Source organism: Octodon degus, unplaced genomic scaffold, assembly GCF_000260255.1.
Source record: "Octodon degus isolate 3935 unplaced genomic scaffold, OctDeg1.0 scaffold00038, whole genome shotgun sequence".
In the NCBI taxonomy this organism is placed as follows: Eukaryota; Metazoa; Chordata; class Mammalia; order Rodentia; family Octodontidae; genus Octodon; species Octodon degus.
Window position 1 is genome coordinate 15,487,119 of NW_004524614.1, and position 20,346 is coordinate 15,507,464.

Genomic DNA, 20,346 nt, shown 5'->3' on the forward strand with positions numbered 1-20,346 from the left:
AAAAAAATAAAAGAACAAGATCAAAGTTATTAAAACTCTGGTTGTTATATTACACACTGCTATCCTCAATGTAGTTTCTCAGATTACATATACTAGCATATAGAGTTAGTCAAAGTAAAATTTTAAACATTAACTGCTATTTTCAAACAACTGAGGGCTTTGCTGGATAAGTAAGTTGTTTAGAGCACTGCTTGGGTAAATGCAGGCAGGCACATAGGACTGTGGTTCAATTCCCAGCTCCAGAAGCTGTACCAGACCTGCCCTTCAGGCAGCTTGAAGTATCAAAAAAAAAAAAAAAATCTCCTTTTCAAACAACTGATAGAAGCCCCGGGAGATAGCTGTGAGGAATAGGCACCTGCCTGACAAGCACAAGGAGCCGGGTTCAATCCTCAGTACCGCATGCCACGCCAGTTTCATGCCATGCCGGCCATTGAAACCAGGTGTGGTGGCTCATGCCTGTAATCCCAGCACTGGGGAAGATGAAACAAGAGGATGACTATGAGTCTGAGCTATGTAGTGATACTCTGTACCAAATAAATAAATAAATAAGTCTTTTTTAAAGACCCCCCCAAAAAAACCTGATAGAAATTAGTAGTTCAATCATCTCACTATCCTGTATATATACTTACATGATTTTCCCCTTCCTTTTTTTCCTGTCTTTTCTCCTTTCCCTCATCTCCATTATTTATCCTTTATGTTCAGTTTCCCTTTTACTGTATCTATTATACCTTTCAGATTTTATTTACTCTTTTAGGTTCTTGCAATGGGGAAACAATACAACGTTTACACGAGTCTGATTTATTTCACTTACAAGTATAGCCTTTAGTTGCATCCATTTACCTATAAAAGCCTCTTTCTCATAGTTAAATCTTAGAAACAACCCAAATGCTCATCACTTGAGGAATGGATAAAAAAAAAAAATGTGGTATGCTTATTTTTTCTTTTTAAAATAAAAGAAATTAAAATAAATTTAAAAATTTTAAAAATAGTACAAGCCTACTCTGACTGATATAAACAAAACTCAGTTTAGGGGAAGGATGCCAGAATTTCACAGCTGCAGTTCAAAGGCAAGAGGGCCAAACCCAGAAAGATAAACGGCATCACTGGAGATGTAGTCACCAAGATGAGCCTCGTGAACTCACCTGAGCATTGCGCCCAAGATAACGGACCTAACCAAGCTTCACTCTTTGTCATTCCTCCCACTAGTCAAAGTCTCTGAAGAGAGAGCTAGATGAGCCAAAGGGGGTCTGCTGCTATCCATAGGATGGCAGGACTGCCCTTCATGACCCCTCAAGAAATCAGTCTACAATAGACACAGGAAACTGACATTTCTCAATGCTATTTGGAAATGACATAGGAAGGAAGCTAACTGAAGACAGTTCCAACAGGAGGTGGCCCCACCAAGTCAAGTTGGCCTGATCAGTGCTTCTACATGCACAGATTCAAGAATCATGGTTAAAAAGTCCCCTGGGAAACATTTGTGCCTACATTGAACATGTACAGACCTCTCTCCTGAACTTAACTCATCATTCTCTCAATAATTTACTATAACAACTATGTACATGGCATTGGCATTGAATTAGATACTGAAAATAATTTAGAGAGATTTAAAGTATGCCAGAGGGTTCACATCAGTTATATAAAAAAATACTGCATCATAGAAGACTTTAACATCTGGAGATTTTTGTACTCTGAGAGGGCCTGGAGCCAATCCACCAGTGATACCATGGTATATTTGTTATAGTTATGTACTGGTCAGCTTTCCTGTTGCTAGAGAAAAATACCTGACCCACACAATTTAAGGAGGAGAGATTTATTTTCGCTCATGGCTTCAGAAAACTCAATGAATGCACGGTCCGGTGGTTTCCAGGCAGAAATTTCATGGTGGAAAGGCATGGTGGAAGAAGTTTGCTCAACCCATGCCAGCCAAGAGGCAAAGAGTAGACAAGAGCCAAAGCAAAAAATACTCCTTCCAAAAACAGACACCCAGTGACCACCTCCTCCAACTGATGCCCCCTGCTAACAGCTACGAAGTCATCCATGGACTAATCCACTGCGGGGCATGGCATTCTCATGACCCAATCACCTTCCCAAAGCTCCACCTCTGAATACAGGAGACTTCTGAGGGGCATTTTAGGTCTAAACTAGAAGAAGCTATGAGTTTGGGAGAAACAAGTAGACTCAGAGAAAGCGAAACCACAGTAATGCAAAACCAACAGAACCGACAGATTTAGATCATTGAAGTTGGGAGAGAAAATAAGAGATTTGAAGAATCAGTTTTAAAATGTTGCTACTGAAAAAGTTGCAGATATTTGGCATGCTATTCATGACCCACTGACAACAGTCGTAATCTTGATATTTGCCTAAAATTCAACCACATATTTGAATTTGAATCTCAAATCTCTATTTTTCTCTATCATGCCTTTTCTGATCTCTATTTGTTTTCCTCTTTGTCTCAGTTACTCTTCTCTCTTTGCTGGGACAAATACCCAACACCCAAAATGAAGGAAGGAAAGGTTTATTTAGCTCACAGTTACTGAAGGTTTCAGTCCATATTCAGCTGGCTCCAAGGCAGAAGGGCACATGGCAGAGAGAAGCAGTTCATGGCGGTGGAACAGCAACAATGGCAACAGGCCAACAATGGCAATAGAGAGAGAGACTGTCTCTCTGTCTCTCTTATATTGCATTCAGGCTCTCTGCCCCAGGTTGGGCATAGCACTTATACCCATAATCTCAGCAGTACTAAAACCTATAATCCCAGTGGATTACCCATAATCCCAGTGGATCATGAGTTAAACTCTAGAAGTCCCCACCCCATAACTGCATGAGGCTTTGGGGGGACAACTAGACACAAACCATAACACTCTTATACTGTGTACATACCATTTGAGTAAGAAGGTGGCTTAAAATTCCAAAATAAATAACCCCATCAGATCTATGAATATCATTTGTGCGTGTTTCTGACTTAACAATGGTCCTATTGCCTTGCCCTGAGCATAGGAATTTTGCCCACTATCAGTGCCTCTCTCCCATGTCTTTCCTTCGTTGCACACTGGGATCTTCTGTAGATAAGGAAATGTTTGGATCAGTATCTTACTTTTCGTTCCTATGTGGCACAAATTTAATTTCTCTTTTTCTCACATTTAAGTATTCCATTAACTCCCTAAGCAGTTTCTCTCTGTCCTTTGGCTCTGCACCATTGTCATATTAAATTCTGGTAGTTTTGTGCATAGCCTTCACTGTAGGTTTGAAGATTCCATCTTATTATATGACAAAAGTAGGAACCCTTTTAGCACACCCTAAAGTGAAATCGCATATTGGGGCAGTATTTTTCTAGGTCTCCCAAACAGTCATGACTTCTTTTTCATGGGCAGTAGAAGTGAATATACAAATGAAAGATGTGGGAGCTCTGGGTGCCTGTTGCCTTCCTTTTGGGGAATTCCTGTGTGCTGTGGATTTCTCTTAGCCTTGGAATAAGCCCAATGCCAAAATTCTAGTCCTGGAGGAAAAGGAACAAGTAAGGGCTACAATTACTCAACATAAGTAAGTCCATATAGTTTTCAGGTTCATAGTCAGAAATTCCATTGTTGCCACACACTTAACTGAATTTGGAGACCAAAACTGGAGCCTAAAGTTTCTCAGGCTAGTGAAACTGATGGTATAATTTAGCCTTTATGTAGATTGCACCAAGCTCAGGGCATGACAGGTATTTAAGTCCTCAAGTTTTCCACAGTCAACATTTCACCTTATGTCTGATTTTCATGAAGCTGGCGTTTAGCTGCATTAGCCTGGGTGAGTAATTCTAAGTCTCAGACTGCATAGATGTATTGACTGGATAGCTTTGTGCACAGTAAAAGGGACCTCTCTGTACTGTTGCTGGCCACTTCAAGTGATCTCGGGGGCCCCAGTGAAACTTTAAACACACAAATTTTGCAAGCAGTCTTGCAAAATCTTTTGTGGGGAAAAGGGGAAAATCTTTGGTGGGGAAAATCTTTGGTGTCCCCTAGTGTCTAACACACACATGGAGCAGCAAAGTGCTAGAAGTTTGATTAATTGGTTAAACAAATCAAGGTGTTAAGGACAATTTATTCCATCTGTGCTCCACAATTTTATAAAGAGGAATTATGCTTCTAAATAAAGTTAAGGAGTATTTCATTGAGTCCTCAATTCTAGGGTAAGGTTCTTAAATTTTTAAGTTTTTATAAATGACAATAGTGCTAAGCACCTAAATTAATATAAGATGCAGAAAGACTGAAATTCAAGGATGCTAGGAATCTTGCAATATGCAGTCTTACACAAAAAGAACTGTGTACACCATATCCAACATCTCAATATTCCCCTGGACTTTCAAGTAGGTGAATTTATAGTACTCTAAGTTAAGATTCAAACTCTTACATAAAATGAAAACAGTTTTGCATGATTCTTCTAGTACATACTGAATTTCATAGGAATTTAACCACTATAAAATTGATGAATGAATACACTTAGATTTTGTTCAGAACTGTACTAGTATTCCCCACTTTGGCAAGTTGGGTCACCAAGAACAACACTGAGAAAGATATCTGAGTCACCAGTATGCCACATCCAATCTGCTCACATTTCCATGGCAGCATTTGTGGTGATTCTAAGTAAATGAACAAATTTTGTCCTTTAGTTCGTACTTCAAAATGTCAGATACAAACCTAAAATGTGGGCAAATATTAAGTATTTGAGACCAGATTTTACAGGTTTTCCTACAAATGAACAGTCACTAATATGTTATACTACAATACTATTTTCTCATGAAACCAATAAACCAATCAAAATTAAGTGAACCTCTTACAAGTGAGCATGCTGATCAAGTCAGTGAGGATATGTATATATTTGTGCGTGTATGCACGTGTGTTTGTGCATATGTGCGTGCATGCATGTGTATTATGGCTTGCATTCAGATGTCCCCCCAGTGTTTCATGTGCTCATAGGTGGAGCCTGCTATATCTATCATGTGCAGTATTGGCGGTAAGGGTGGCTGGGACTAAACTGTCCATTGATTGGTTTAGCATATTTCTGGTGTGTGTGAAATAACTTACTGAAATCAGGAGTCCCACCCTGGATATGGGTGGCACATGCAAAAGGTTTGTAGACTGTTTGGGAAAAAAGGGAAAGGCAAAAAAAAAAGGAAAGGCAGTCTTCCTTCGGTTGCTGCTGCTTGCTGCTTGCTGCTCACTGCCTGCCGAAGCATGACCTGTCTCTCCAACACAGCACCCCTCTGCCTTGCTGCCCTACCTTGGAGTAAGCTGACTATGGACTGAAACCTATACAAATCATGAGCCAAAATAAATCTTTGCTTTTTTTAATGTGTAGGGGTTCAGTATTTTGCATCAGTAATGAGAAAAGTAACTAAGATAGCTGATTATATGCATGTATATGTTATATGAAGAGTCTGCCAGAAAACTTTCTACAGAGCTCACAAAAAAAAAGTATAAACACACTTTGAGAGAAAATAGTATGTTGTTTTTCCCACGGATGTTGCTACTGTGGTATGCGCTACCCTAGAAGATGTTTATAGCAAAGACCCCACTACACTGCTGGTCTTAAAGAAGAAACCAAGAGTGCACATGCAGCAATCTCAATCACCAAGTTTACCCAAACAGAAGTGTCCCACACTAACAAATATCTAGAATTTAATGGCCACCATTTTGAGCATTTCTTGCAATTGTTGAGACCAAAGGTAATTTGTATTAACCTCATGTCTCAATAAATCCAGTCTCAAAATATTTATGCAAGTTTTTTCCTTTCCTTAACTGTAGATAGATAGATAGATAGATAGATAGATAGATAGATAGATAGACAGATGTGAGCAGGAAGACAGACAGACAGAGATAGACAGACAGACAAGAGATGATAAAGAGACAAAGAGATTTAAGGAAAACCAAAAATTATAAGACTGTTATACAATGTTTATGTTTTTATATGTTTAATGTTTTGCAAGTCCTCATTTTTCCCTGCAGAATGATAAAAATGGTCATGTAATACAGTAAATCACTAAATCATTTTAAAAATTACCATAATTATCTTTATAAGAGACCACTACAACAATGATAAAAAGAAATATAAACCAGATAATTATTTCTGTTCCATTCAATATAGCTTTAAAAAGAGGGTAAAAAATAATAAAATCAATTATATAATGCAATTAGTCTTTATTACAAATGAATAGCCATAAAACATTATTTGCAGATGTAAATTTTGCAAGAACAGAAAGTGTCCATAAAAGTTATTTTCAAAATTAACAAAAAGTACAAAAGAATTGCCAAACTAGTACAGCTAATTAAAGGGGAAAAAATTCTTTTTTAACATCACACTTATTTAACAGATGGAGCAACAGTAATGTCAGTTTAAAGCTATATCCTAGTTTTTGAGCTCAGAAAAAAGAAGTAGCAGGTGTCTTAACATGCCATTTTATTATTCATCAGCAACTTAATTACCAAGAGTCTTGGAGAGGAGGAATCATCAATGAATGGTTAAAAATAATCCCTTCAGTAATAAATTACTCATAACCTATCAAATATCAGTGAAGTGTCTGAATACTTTGTGCATATAAAGTAGTTTGCTGAAGGAATTTCTTTAAAAGACTTGGCTCACATTATGAAACTTTATTTTTTATGTTATTGATGAAGCAATAATCAAATTTGAAATATTACAAAACAATGAGCTATAGTTTCCAAGGATTTTGAAAAGTTCTTTATTCAAGTTGCAATTATTCTAATTTATATTTTTGTGTATCAATAAGTATATCTTCAAAATGTACAAAAATTGAAAGACTAGGGCTATCACAGGCAATTAGGTAGACAAAAATTAGTATGCACCCAGAGAAGGGCTAGGTTCTCAAGAAAGTTAGCACAAAATGAAGACATCAACACTGTGGCTCGTGCACAACTGAAGGCCAGGCCTCAAGGTAAAGATGCAACGGCCAGGCCCACATGCCACTAAGGAGGCAAAACCATATTATAACTGGTGCCCCCTGGTTAAGTAAGTCCAGTTCATATCAGCTGCCTCTCTCTTCCCAAAAATGTCTTTGTTCTTTCCATGTAACCTCATTTCATCCCTTGTTTGCCTATTGGATCACTATTAGGTCAGCATCTATGCTAGTAATCCTATAGGTTAAATATAGATTGACCCACATTGTACCCAAGTCATGATTTTGCTGGATAAAATACCCCAGACAAAGGGCCTCAATAGCCATCCATTCAGGATCCCTCGTGGAAATTGGAGGGCTGTTCTTTTCTCCGTATTTCCAATAAAAGTCTCCTAATTTCTTTAGTTTGTGAAGTCGTTCTTCAGCATTGTCAGTCCCTGAACTCAGCACATTTGACACCTAACAGGTTGGGAGTCATATTTCTCCTATGGGGTACACCCACACACCTAGGCTCAATAATTGCAAATATTTTGTAATTACTGCTTCCTAGATGTATTTAAATTTTGGCTAAAACATTTCAATGTAAATCCAGCTATCATACCACTTCACTCCTAAACATCAGTTTTCTAAATATAAGCACTTTCTCTCACGTTACCTTAACAGACCTTTAAGTTTTTAGACTATCATCTGCCTTTTCAGATTCTGTATTTTTCAGATTGCTTCCTCTGTGTACTTTAACATATTCCTTCCTCACTTCCTTATAAATATAAAATGATTTCTATAGGCTCAGTCAGATTCATGTTATTATTTTTTTTATTTTTTCCGAAACCAGGGATTGAACTCAGGCCCTTGCACTTGCCAGGGAAGTGCTTATTCTACTGAGCCATCTCCCCAGCCCCCCATGTTAAAATTTTTGACAAAATTTAATATGCTGCTCATACTTCAGGTAACTTCACATGCTGTCTTAAGACAATGAAACAAAACAAAAGATGTCAGTAGATTCTTTAGTGAAGACCCAGGTCACTACTTCATAGAAGATCACTTTTCAGCTTGATTCTCTAATGGCAGAAGGAGGAAGAAGTCTCTGGAATCTCTTTCCTAAGGGCACTGATACCAATTATGAAGGACTTTGACCCTCAGGACCTAATTACCTTTGAAAGGCCTCACTTCCAAATAGCACCACCTTATGGAATTAGATATCAAAATATCAATTATAGGGGCACATGAACATTCAGTCAGTCACGTTTATTCACCAAGACCTTTATAGATTTAAGTTTGCAGCACAATCTAACATATGGATACATTAAAATGCAATGATTCAAAATTATATGGCCTTCATCTCGATGCTATAATGATCAGAATTACAGATCACTTAACATTTTACAATAACAGATTGGGTGATTTTACACAGATGTGACATGTGTTTGCCAGCACTTTCAAGAAAAGTTAATTGAACTTCCAAAGGATTTTGAGGACAAAGCATAATTTAATCAGCCTAATTAAAAGGATTTGGAATCTAGCTAAGACATCCTCAATTGTTTGAAAAGCAGCTATAATTTCTACTAAAGATATGGCTGACAATGCTTTCAATGTATTCACTGCAAAAATCATTAAAAAATCAATTCCAAACATGTGATAGGGAGTTTTAAAATTGACCTTCATAGACTTACTAGAATATTAAAGCATGTAAAAAGTGATTGAAAAATATAGTATATTTTAAATTTTTTAATTCACTGTATTAAAAGACACAATACAGTCCCCTCAAAACACAGTACTCCCACTCACTTCAATTTCAGTTATCCCATCATTCCTTTCCACTTCCTGGACGTTCTTTTCTGGAGTGTTTCCATGAGAGGTGATAGAAGCTACAGTGAATAGGTCTTCTAAATACCACCCACTGGGCAGGCAGGCTCATAAAAACAGTGTATCCTTATCCACCTCATTCTCCTGATGCATCACTGGGAAACTTCTGGCTCTTCCTCCAGATGAAACTTACCTTAAAGGTAAACAGTGTGAAACCATTCAACACATCAAGACAACCAAAACAGCACAACTAAAGGAACTAAGAAATAGACATTTTATTGAATTTCAATAAAAGATGTTGCCTTTAAATTAGTATATATGTATTTAAATTTGATGTATGTAAATTAAAATATGTATGGTTTTAATTTTTTGCTTTGAGATTGTTATGGTTTGTGTCTAGCTGTCCCCCCTCATGCAGTCATGGGGCGGGGACTTTTAGAGTTTGTGATTAACTCATGATCCACTGGGATTATGTATGATCCAAGGCTGGGATTATGGGTGTGAGTACTTCCCCCAGCCTGGGGCTGAGAGCCTGAATGCAATACAGATAGACTGTCTGTTGCCATTGTCACTGCCACTCCTCCCTTGGCTCCTCTCGCTCTTTGCCACTGCCATGAACTAATGCTCTCTGCCCTGTGCCTCTCTGCCTTGGAGCCAGCTGAGTGTGAACTGAAACCTCCAGTAACTGTGAGCTAAATAAACCTTTTCCTTCCTTCATTTTAGGTGTCGGGTATTTGTCCCAGCAATAAGAGAAGAGTAACTGAGACAGAGATAATATATTTTTGATTACTTGGTTTAAAAAAAAAAAAAAAAAAAACTCTGCTATTCAGTGTCTCAGAGATCTAGAGTAGTCTGTCCACAGTTTCTTACCTGTTTCTTTTTCCAATCTATTCTTTCTTTACTATCACTTATAAAAAAAAAAAAAAAAAAGAATAGTCTTCCTTATATTTTTAAGTTCTAGACGTTGGATTACAGATCAATAAATTGGGGGATCTTAAAGCAGAAGAAATTACATCCTGGAAAACCTATCACATGTTGACAATATCATAAATCAAAAATGTGTTTAATACTTAAGCTTTGAACATTGTAGTTGAGCTTAACCTACCTTAAAAATGCTCAAAACACTTATATTATGGATGTTCTTTTTAAAGTATCCTGAGTCATAAATAAATGCATGACTTTATCCTTCCTTTTAAAATCATTCCTCATCCATTGCATGCAAAGTTCATAACTGGCACTCATATAGTAAAAAGCTGATTAATCAGAGAAAAATCATAACATATGTATTGCATACAAGTTTTACAGAGATCCCTTTCTGGCCCTTGTCTTGGGCCAGGAAGATTATATTTGTAGTCTCATGGATAAGTTATTGGAATCCCATCACGTTAATTCCAGTACCACATGCCATGCTGGTCCTGCCCTGGGCTGGCCAAGCTGGCTACTGAGACCAAGCTTGGTGGTGTACGCGTGTAATCCCAGAGCTGGGGAGACTGAAAACAAGAGAATCACTCTAAGTCCAAGCTGTGTAGTGAGACCCTGTACCAAATACATAAAAATTAAAAATTAAAAAATACAATAGGTAAAATAGGAAACCTGATTAAGAAGATAAAGAAAACATCTATTTGTCAATTGTGTCCAGGATACAGCTGGATCTGTTCCATCCAGTTGGCCAAGTCAAGAGACCAGCAATTGCCTAGCAACTGGTAGAAAAGGTGTTTTTGTTCTGTTAAGTGTTTGTCATTTGATGCTCCTTTTCACATATTTTCATGGTAGTTAATGAAAAGATTAAAAATAACTGAAGAGAACATAGCAAAGTGCAAGTGTTAAAAATGACATGGCTGGCTTTTCTGCTGTACTGGGGATTGAACTCAGGACCCTGAGGTTGCCAGGCAAGCACTTATTCTACTGAGCTATTGCCCCAGCCCCAAAAGATAACATGTTTAAAGGGCTGACCAAATAGTTCAGTGGATTAAAGCACCTGCAAGCAGGCACAAGGGTCAGGCCCCGCCTCCGCTGAGATGGCAATTAAGACTGGGTGTGGGGGCACGTGCCTATAATCCCAGCTCTTGGGAGGCTGTAAACAGGCAGATCACTATGAGTCTGCTCTAGTAGTGAGACCCTGAACACCCTGTAGATGCTTCCCTAAAAATACACACACACACACACAAAAAAAAAAAAAAAAAAAAAAAAAATCACAGGTTTATAACAGCACAACTCATAATAGCTAAATCTTAGAAACAACCCAAATGCCCATCAAGCAAGCAATGGATAAAAAAGATGTGGTATTTTTATAGAATGCAGTACTACTCAGCTATAAAGAAGGATAAGCTTGACACTTTAATGGATGCTACTTGAGACCATACTCATAAGTGAAATAAATCAAGCTTGAATGTATAAAGATTGTACTGTCTCCCTAGGGTGAGAAGTTGAAAGAGTAAACAAGATCTATATTGTACAATAGGGGGGCCTGCCCCTTAGCTCAGTTCTTTAAGTGGCTGCTTCAACCAAGCAGTCAGGCTCAGGTTGCTGTGGTTCGGTCCCCACAACTCAAGCCAGCCAAACCTGCCCTGAAGGCATTCGGAGAAAAAAAAAAAAAAAAAAAAAAAAACCTAAATTGTACAATAGATATTGTGAAATTGGGAAGAAAATGTTCAAACGGAAAGAAAAACTGGGATGGGGAAAAGAGAAAAGATGAAGAGGTAAAGGAAACACACACACACACATATGATAGTTAAGTTAGTTATACTATGATTTTCTATTAGTTCATTGAAAAGTGTACTTAAATTGTTTGATCAAGTTTGCATGCCTGTATCTTTAATCTGAGCAACTAATTTGAAGATAACAATGTATCAACAATTGCTACCCTCTTGTTGTGAAATTTTATCATTCTTTCTTTAAAATAAAATGTAAATAAATAAATATCAAACTTTCCAGGACAGGGGGAAAAAAGCTTATCAAGTGTAAGCAAGGTGTGTGCTGGTGCATACCTGTAATCCCAGTACTCTTGGAAGTGGAGGAAGGAAAATCCCAACTAAGATCCCTGCGTGGACAAATTAAGGACACCCTCTCTCAAAGCTTTAAGAAAAAAAAAAAAAAAAAAGTCCTGAAGATGTAGTTCAGTGCAAAGATACTGGGACTGATCACTCTGACAGCCAAAACAAAAAAACATTTCTCAACACTTGTACCCCTGGCCCGCTCCCCCACTCTCCTAGTCTGAAACAGACCACGTTCCCTTTATTGTCTGTGAACTGGTGGCGCCTGCTTGCGAGTGGCGGCTTTGCTTCTCCTATTTCAGGCAGTTTGGGGCAAATTATCATTAAGTTGTAATCAGCATCCTAACGCCTCCAGTCATAGATCGCTCAAAATCAAGGTTAATTTACACGTTGGAATCCCAACAGAAAACGACTCTGAGCCGTTTCGGATGCAGCAAACACAGGCAAAAATCCCCCTAGCCAAACCAACAAGGTTCAACCCGCCTCAGCTGCAGACCCGGCCAACCGGCTTACACATGCGCAACCAGCCCACCCCGTTACCGCGTAGCCCCGCCCCGTTACCGCGTAGCCCCGCCCCTCCGTCCGACGCCGAGTTCTGACAACCCGAGAGCGTGCGGACGCTGACGCTGGTACTGCGGCGCGCAGGCGCAGTGGGGAACCTTCGTGGAGTCGCTGCCTCTTCTTCTGGCGGGTTCTTGGGTTGGGAGAGCGCGGCGGTAGGCCCTCGCCGGCGCTGGGGGCGTGGACCCCGGCCAGGTGCCCACAAGCACGGAGGTGCAGGGTGCCGCGGAGGGCGTGGGGCCGTCCGCGCCCGCGGCGGCGCCGGCCTCGCAGTTCACCCTGCTGGTGATGCACCCGTGCTGCGGGCCGGAGGAGGCCGGGGCTGAGGACGCCCTACAGCCGGCCCCGGTCCCGGCCCCCGCGGCGAAGCCCGGCGCGGACCCGGGCGAGGCTGCGGGGGATGCGGAGGACGAGGCCGGCGAGGACGAGGCCGACCTGCTGGACACCTCGGACCCCCCGGGGGGCGGCGAGAGCGCGGCCAGCTTGGAGGACCTAGAAGACGAGGAAGCGCACTCGGGGGGCGAGGGCGGCGGCGCGGGGCGGCGCAGGCGAGGCAGCGGCGGCGGCGGCGGCGGCGGTGCGAGCAAGACCTGCACCTACGCGGGCTGCAGCGAGACCACCAGCCAGGTGGCCAAGCAGCGCAAGCCGTGGATGTGCAAGAAGCACCGCAACAAGATGTACAAGGACAAGTACAAGAAGAAGAAGAGCGACCAGGCCCTGAACTGCGGCGCGGCCGCCGCGGCGGGCGGCGTCAAACTGGAGGTACGGCCGCTCCCGGGCGCCGGGGCTGGAGGGGCCGGAGGACCCAGCGCGCCGCGGACCCGGCTGGGGCGCGCGGCTGCTCCCGGGTGCGGGGTTCCCGGCGGGACTCGCTGAGCGCTTGCCTGCTCGTTAGGACTTGCAGGACCGCCCGCGAAGCCTTAGCAGCTGCCCCCTTGATAAGAGAATAAATGCCAACGACAAGATGTAACACAACAGCAAGAGCTGACCTTTCAAGGATCTGAGGCATGGCCTGGAATTAGCATGATTCTTAGTATCCCTGTGCTTACATTTTATTCTTGGTTTCCCCGCCCTTAGTGCCGTTTCTTTTCTTTTCTTACCCTGAGAAGATTTAATGTTAATAGGTTGTAAGTCTCAGATTTTATATTGTTTTCACTGGAACTGTGTTGAAGGTTGAAACCAGGGCTCTGGAGTTAACATTGTGGCTTGGAATCCCCCTCTATTCCGTGCTGGCTTTGTGGCCTTGATTAAAGTATTAGCCTGCAAGTTTTAACTTCCTCTTCTGTTGACATTAAAATAGTACCTAGCCCCTAGTTTTGCCGTCAGTATATGAGATTTTCCCAAGTGAGTGTTCATACTGTGCAGTGGACTTCAAGCTAATAGACCTGAGCTGTTATCATTGTGAATAGGTAACAATAAGTAGTCAGAGTTGCTACGGAGAAGCAGATACTTCAACTTGGGTTTCCTCTTTGTAAAATAATCTCAGTGCAAAAAATCAATGAATTTAGTTTAAGATGAGTGAGAAAATAATGCTTAAAAGTGAACAATGTTATGAACTTGAAAAGCTATCCTATTACTCAGATTTTAGGCATTGTAATTGTTATAAATGTGTGCTAAATATCTCTACAACCTATAGTCAGCAACACATGTCAGGTCACATTGGTTAGGGAATGACTGATTTCGCTTTACTTTTTATCCTATGCAGTTTTAACCTAACACGGTTTGGCTCATAATTCCAAATGCTGAAATCCTGAAAGATCAAAATTCCTGAATTTGAAGCACTTAAAATGAATATTTCTACCAGGCGTGGTGGTATGTACCTAAAATTGTACTACTTGGAAAGCTGAGGCAGGAAAATCACCAGGATTTTGAGGCCAGTCTACACTGCATACTGAGACCCTGACTCAAAACAACTGGAAAAAAAAAAAAAGTGTGTCTTACACAAACCAGGGTTAAATAAGTACAGATATATATATAATACCCAAACTGTATATCAAAGAATTATGCTATATGAAGCAGCTGGAGATAAAATAATTTGTGTGGATTAGAATCATCAGTAAATAATATAAAAGCTGCCATTTGAAAGAAACATTTTATCATAGTTCTGAAGTAACTAGGACTCTAGCCAAAAATCATAAGTATTGTACATTTCAGCTCAAGCTCTTTAAAAGCTTCCTCAATGTTAGAGCTCTTCAGATCCAAACAGAAAACCACAAAAAAAAGGTAAACTCCTTTGAACAAAAAGTTTTGAGTGTTTTCCCAGGGGCATTCCAACAGTTGTAAAAGTTTGGACTAGATGACGCAAGGTTGTTCCGCTACCTACCTCTGTGATTTGTGCTGCTAGCACTGTAGAGCTGCACAGTGCTCTGGGCATGGGGGGGGGGGGGGTTCAGCAGTCCAGTCAGTTGTGCTCGTAAAATGAAACACTACCATAAAGTTAACTGTCTGAGGAGAAACAGAGAAAGAAACCATTTTTGTTTTCTGTAGGTATTAAAATAGCTCAAAATTTTTATATTTTGGAGCCAAATAGTGGAGGGATAGAACACTTGTATCATCAGATTGCTAACTTCTCACAGAGAAACAAGTAAAGAGTCTTTTATAGACAACCCAAAGGCCAGTAGAGAAGCCAAGAAGACATAGTATCCTGAATACAGAATAATGCAGATAATATCCTGAATAAAGAATAGCAAGGTGGACAGGTCAGATAGCTCAGTGGATTAAAGCGCCTGCTTAGGCAGACACAGGGGCTGGAGATTTGATCCTGGCCTACTGTGCCAGCCCCACCCCCTAATGGCGATGTAGACTGGGCCTGGTGGCGCATGCCTGTAATCCCAGCACTTGGGAGGCTGAAAAACAGGAAGGTTCACTATGAGCCTGATCTGTAATGAGACCCTGTAGACCCTGTACTAAATACATTTTTTTAAAAAAAGGTTAAATTCATATAAGATGGGCTTTATGGTAAATCATTTTATGCTTTTTTATGTTTAGTGAAAAATTTTGGATGAAATCAATATTGTATCCTGGCTCTGTTAGAATCAGAATGTTTTCTTTTCTTTTCTTTTTTAATTTATTATTATTTTTTTGGCAGAACCGGGGATTGAACTCAGGCCCTTGTGCTTGCCAGGCAAGTGCTTGTTCCACTGAGCCATCTCCCTAGCCCCCAGAATGTTTTGGTTAACTATAGCAATGTTTCATTATTCCAGGAAAATTGTTATGCACTAAAGATTTATTCTATCAGGTAACTTGGGTTACATATTTGATAGTAAGTTCTGCTGATTTTACTTGTATTTTAATGTCAAAGAGTAGTAGTATCATTTTGGGACTTACCCTGATTTATCTATAACAGTGACAGAAAATTCTACCAGTGCTTTTTAGCTTTTTCAAGACAGTTTATAATTTTTCTCCTAGTCACTTCTGGATTTTGAAGGCTTTTTGATCAGATGCTTCTTTGAGCAGTGTCTTACTGCTCCTCTTCTGGTCCCATTAGCAATGTACAGGTTAGCTCTAAATTCATTTATTTCATCCAAAAGCAAGCAGACTGTTCAGTCTAGGTAGTTCTATATGAGGAGAATGTTTAATTACATGTAGTATTTTTTATAATATTTAAAATAGCTCACAGGTAAATCTCAGTGCTCCTTCCTACACTTTTGCCCCACTATTAATTTGAGACCCTGAGAAAGTGCGTGGATGTGAGGGCGATCTGGCCACGACATCTGTCACCCCATTGGTCGCCAGGGTCAATTCAGCCAATATCGCTGACGAGGTGGGTGTCGCCTTCCTCCTTCAACGCTCCTCGTGCATCCCACTCTGTCAAAGAGGACAACCACCCCCACTAGAGGAGGACTCTTCCTCAGTCAAGGGTATATGAGTAGTTACACTCTCCCACTAGAACCTCTAAACAAGCTCTCAAGAGTGCAGAACCCAGGTTGGAAATCCTGGAGATTGGAAGGAAGGAGGAGTGTTATATAAAGTGAACTTCCAGCACCTCACCTATGACCTAACAAGGGACTTTTCCAAAATTTTATAGGAACTGGGCAAAAGGAAGAAAAGTAAGGACCTATTTATCACATCACTGAAGTGCCCATTGTTTGGGTTATTATGTTGTGCAAATCATGAGTCTCATCTTTCTTTTATCATTTATCCCAGGAAAGTGCAGATAACATACTCTCTATTGTCAAACAAAGAACTGGATCTTTGGGAGATCGTCCTGCAAGACCTACTCTGTTAGAACAAGTGCTAAATCAGAAAAGACTGGTAAGTTATCTACTTGTAGTTACGAATCTGTTCATGGAAGTTGTCTGTTACAGGTGAAACTTTAGTATTTTTAAGATTTAAAAAATAGCTGACTATCAGAATTGAATTGTGCCTCTTTGACAGCACACAGTAGAATCTCAGAGAGATTATTCCAGGACTATAGGAAATAAAAACACTTTTAGTCCTTATCTCGGTTACCCTTGTCTCGTTGCTGGGACAAATGCTCGACACTCAAAATGAAGCAAGGAAATGAGCTAAAGGTTTATTTAGCTCACAGTTACTGGAGGTTTCAGTCCATCCTCAGCTGGCTCCAAGGCAGAGGGGCACAGGGCAGAGAGCAGAGAGCAAAAGGGAGAAGTAGCAACAATGGCTACAGAGAGCAAGTCTGTCTCTCTTATGTTACATTCAGGCTATCCGCCCCAGGCTGGGTATAGCACTCACACCACTCCCACCCATAATCTCAGCCTTGGATCATTAATTAATCACAAGATCTAGAAGTCTGCCCCACGACTGCATGAGGCTTTGGGGCACAACTAGATACAACCGTAACAGTCCTGTTTCTTCACTGACCAAACTTTGAATATCTGAGCAGAATGACATTTTGAAACAGACTTTTTGTAGTGAATTCTGAAACTTGTGACATAATGCTTTAATGTTATAGAAATATGACTAGACCAATGTTTAATCTCTATTATAAATGCCATAGAAGACATCAGGAGTTAATCGGGAAAAGAGACATTATTCACCGAATACTGGAATAATTGGATAGTAATTTGAGGCCATCAAAGAATTTCATCACCTTGCACTCAGTATTCACCAGAATAAATTCGTTGTGGTCTTACATTTTTTAAACATTGGATGTGGCTTTATCTCAAATCAGGAAGGAAATTTTCTAGCTTAAAAGACAAAAATCGGAAAGCAGTTTGAACTTCTCTGTATGATAGTGAATGTGGTAGCCAAAAATGATGCTGAAAATCAAAATGCAAAATAATACGGGAAAAACAATTGCAACAACTATAAAAAGCAGTGGTTAAATAGCTGAAATATTACTTGTATAAAGCACTGATTCACTCATTTTTCCATGGGGGCCATTGCTGTGTTGCTCAGGCTGGCCTTAAACTCCTGGGCACAGGTCAGACGGCCCTGCTGAAGCCTCCCAAACAGCTGGCTCTGCAGCTGCGTGCCACCGTGCTGGGCAAAACATTTCATATGTTTTATGAGGAAAAAAGACCTCAATGCATTGCAAAATATATAAACAGAAAAGTAGAACTATTACCATTAAATGACATAAAAATAGTCAACATTAGTAAAAGTGATACTGTAACAATAAGCAAATGTTCAAACCGTTTTAATTACATTGAGGGTTCCATGAGATGAAAACTTCTTTCAGTGGCACCCCATGATGGCACGCCCCACCCCGTGATGGCATGCCCATCCCATGACGGTGTGTCTGGCACTTTTACAGGGCGGGCAGGCGATGTGTCTTTGGGGTCGTTAGCATGGTCACCCCTTTTCCCTCAACATCCGTAGTTAGGAAATAGCTCCTCAGTATGGTTAAAATGTAAGAAATATATTGATCGTGAATAGTAAAATAATAATTGGAACAATCTAAATGTCCATTAGTCTCATTACAATTAATTAGATTATTATCAGTCTACCTAAGAGGACATTGGGCAGTCTGTACAAGTAATTTTGAAACAAAATTATGTAATATATATAAAATATGCTATAAAATAAAACATACAATGCATAATAAACTTTAAACTTTTTTTTTCGTCTTTTTGAGAGAGAAGGTCTCAGCGTGCAGTTCAATCTGGCCTCGAGCTCACTTTGCAGCCTAGGCTAGTGTCAAACTCACGACGTCCTGTGCCTCAGCCTCCTGAGTGCTAGGATTACAGGTGTGCATCACCACACTTGGCGTTTAATCAATATTTAATAATATTTCTACCTTATTTGATTTATCTTTTTCAACTTGAGACCTGAGGTTTTTGTTATGAATTTATACAAATATTTTATTATCGTAAAAGTATTAACCATAGTCTATTATATTTGTTATATAATGTGATGTAAAACGGATTTAAAAATGGTAAGTGTACAAAAAACATTCTGGTTATTTAAGGGAACTTAATTTTTTTCTGAAATTTCAGTAATGTGCTAATAATGATTCTGTATTTATATATATATACATCCGTATGTGTACATAAATATGTATTTCTTAATTACTTCATGAAGTCTTAGACTAGTAGGATAAACTTGAATCCCAGGACTAGTTTTTATATTTGCAAACTGACGTTTAGCCCTTACTTTCACATCTGAGCCCTCGTCGTGCTGTGATCCTGTCCAGCACTCACTCGTTTGCTCATATGTGAGTCAAGGAACGTATGTGCTGATATGGCTTGGGAAACGTTTCCTTTGTGTGCAGAGCCACAGATGACATCGGGCTCCAGCCATTATTTCTGTTTCAGTACTGTGATAGATGGCATCTAGTTTTATTATTTTATTAATTTCAGTAAGGCATTTATTGTTTTGTAAGGACACTGTATTTTGGTGTTTTTTGGGTTTTTTTTTTTTTTAATTTATTTTATTTATTTATTTTTGTGTGTATGTGTGTGGCCAGCTCAGCCCACCTGGGGGCGGGCCTGGCTGGCATGTGGTGCTGGGGGATTGAACCATGGTCCCTGTGCTTTGCTAAGCTTGTTCTGAGTAGGTGCTTTAGACCACTGAGCCATCTCACCAGCCCAGGACACTGTATTTTGTGTAGGGACATATCAAAGTAATTCCATAGGAGAAATATAACCTCATTGTATAATAAAGCTGTTAATAGTTTTTTTTTCTTTTGTTTCCTTCAAGTCATTGTTAAGAAGTCCTGAAGTAGTGCAGTTTTTACAGAAACAGCAGCAGCTTCTAAATCAGCAAGTTTTAGAGCAAAGACAGCAGCAGTTCCCAGGAGCATCAGTGTGATGGAGCTCACGAGAAGCTGGACGTGGCTTTATTGTAATACAGGAACGTACTTCTATACCAAAGATAAACGGCGTGACCTATGTCAGTAAAATGTAAACGTTTTCTTGTTAAATCTGTGTGTATATTTGGGTATAAGTAAGTATTGTACTTCTTGTATGTAATCCTTTCAGATCACCAGGAGTTTGAAGTAATCAGCTTATTTTCCCAAAAGAACACTTAATAAGTTTTCCTTTTAAACCTGTTCTTCAGTCACTGTTACTGAAGGTGCTGAGGCAGTTACTTTCTGTGGAAGTTATGAAGTTAATAGATAGTAATTTTGAACCTGTAGGCTCCAAAATGCAATTGGAAATGTATGAGTCTATTTTTTGGTTGTCATAGTTAATGACTAGGCCAGAAATGCCAAATGTTCTGTAGTGACTAGGATAACCCTACATAATAAAAATTATTTCCCAACAATGCCAACCCTGATAGCTACTGATTAAATGTAGTTTGAGCTCCAGAATCGGATTTATATAATCTTTCTTTGTAGTTTACACTAGAGCTGTCAGAAAGGCAAATCTTTTGTATCTGAGGAAAGTGGTCCTTGGTCATTGTTTACTTGTGAAATCATAAATGTGCTGGTAAAAATTTAAAAGAAGAATTAAATGTCCCAGAAGGAATGAATGTCTCCTAGAGTTGGCATCTCTATTTCGTGTGACCTATTAGTGCTGCTCTGTAAAGCAGACGTTCTGATGTATCAAGTTTGTGGATGGTGCAGATGCAGCTTAACCCACCAATGTGAAGACAAACTCTCTTACCCTTTTTTATTAAAAGAAAATCCTGAAAATAAGAATAGCACTCTATCACTTTATCAATGTTTTTCAAACTTGAGCTAAT

General features: G+C 39.8%; 1 protein-coding gene across 1 annotated transcript; it reads left to right on the forward strand.

The window, feature by feature from the left end:
- The first annotated feature begins 12,331 nt into the window (after positions 1-12,331).
- Rfxap (regulatory factor X associated protein) lies at positions 12,332-19,846 on the forward strand. Its single transcript, XM_004631139.2, has 3 exons — positions 12,332-13,017; positions 16,402-16,509; positions 19,360-19,846. The coding sequence occupies exons 1-3, from the start codon at positions 12,544-12,546 to the stop codon at positions 19,468-19,470; spliced, it is 693 nt and encodes a 230-aa protein (XP_004631196.1). The 5' UTR covers positions 12,332-12,543; the 3' UTR covers positions 19,471-19,846.
- The last annotated feature ends 500 nt before the right edge of the window (positions 19,847-20,346 follow it).

What these genes read in the sequence shown, in the direction of transcription:
- Rfxap (XM_004631139.2), top strand. Translation starts at nt 12,544, where the DNA reads ATGCACCCGTGCTGCGGGCCGGAGGAGGCCGGGGCTGAGGACGCCCTA. An exon ending in CGGGCGGCGTCAAACTGGAG is followed by an intron (nt 13,018 to 16,401) that starts GTACGGCCGCTC and finishes CATTTATCCCAG; the next exon opens with GAAAGTGCAGATAACATACT. An exon ending in TGCTAAATCAGAAAAGACTG is followed by an intron (nt 16,510 to 19,359) that starts GTAAGTTATCTA and finishes GTTTCCTTCAAG; the next exon opens with TCATTGTTAAGAAGTCCTGA.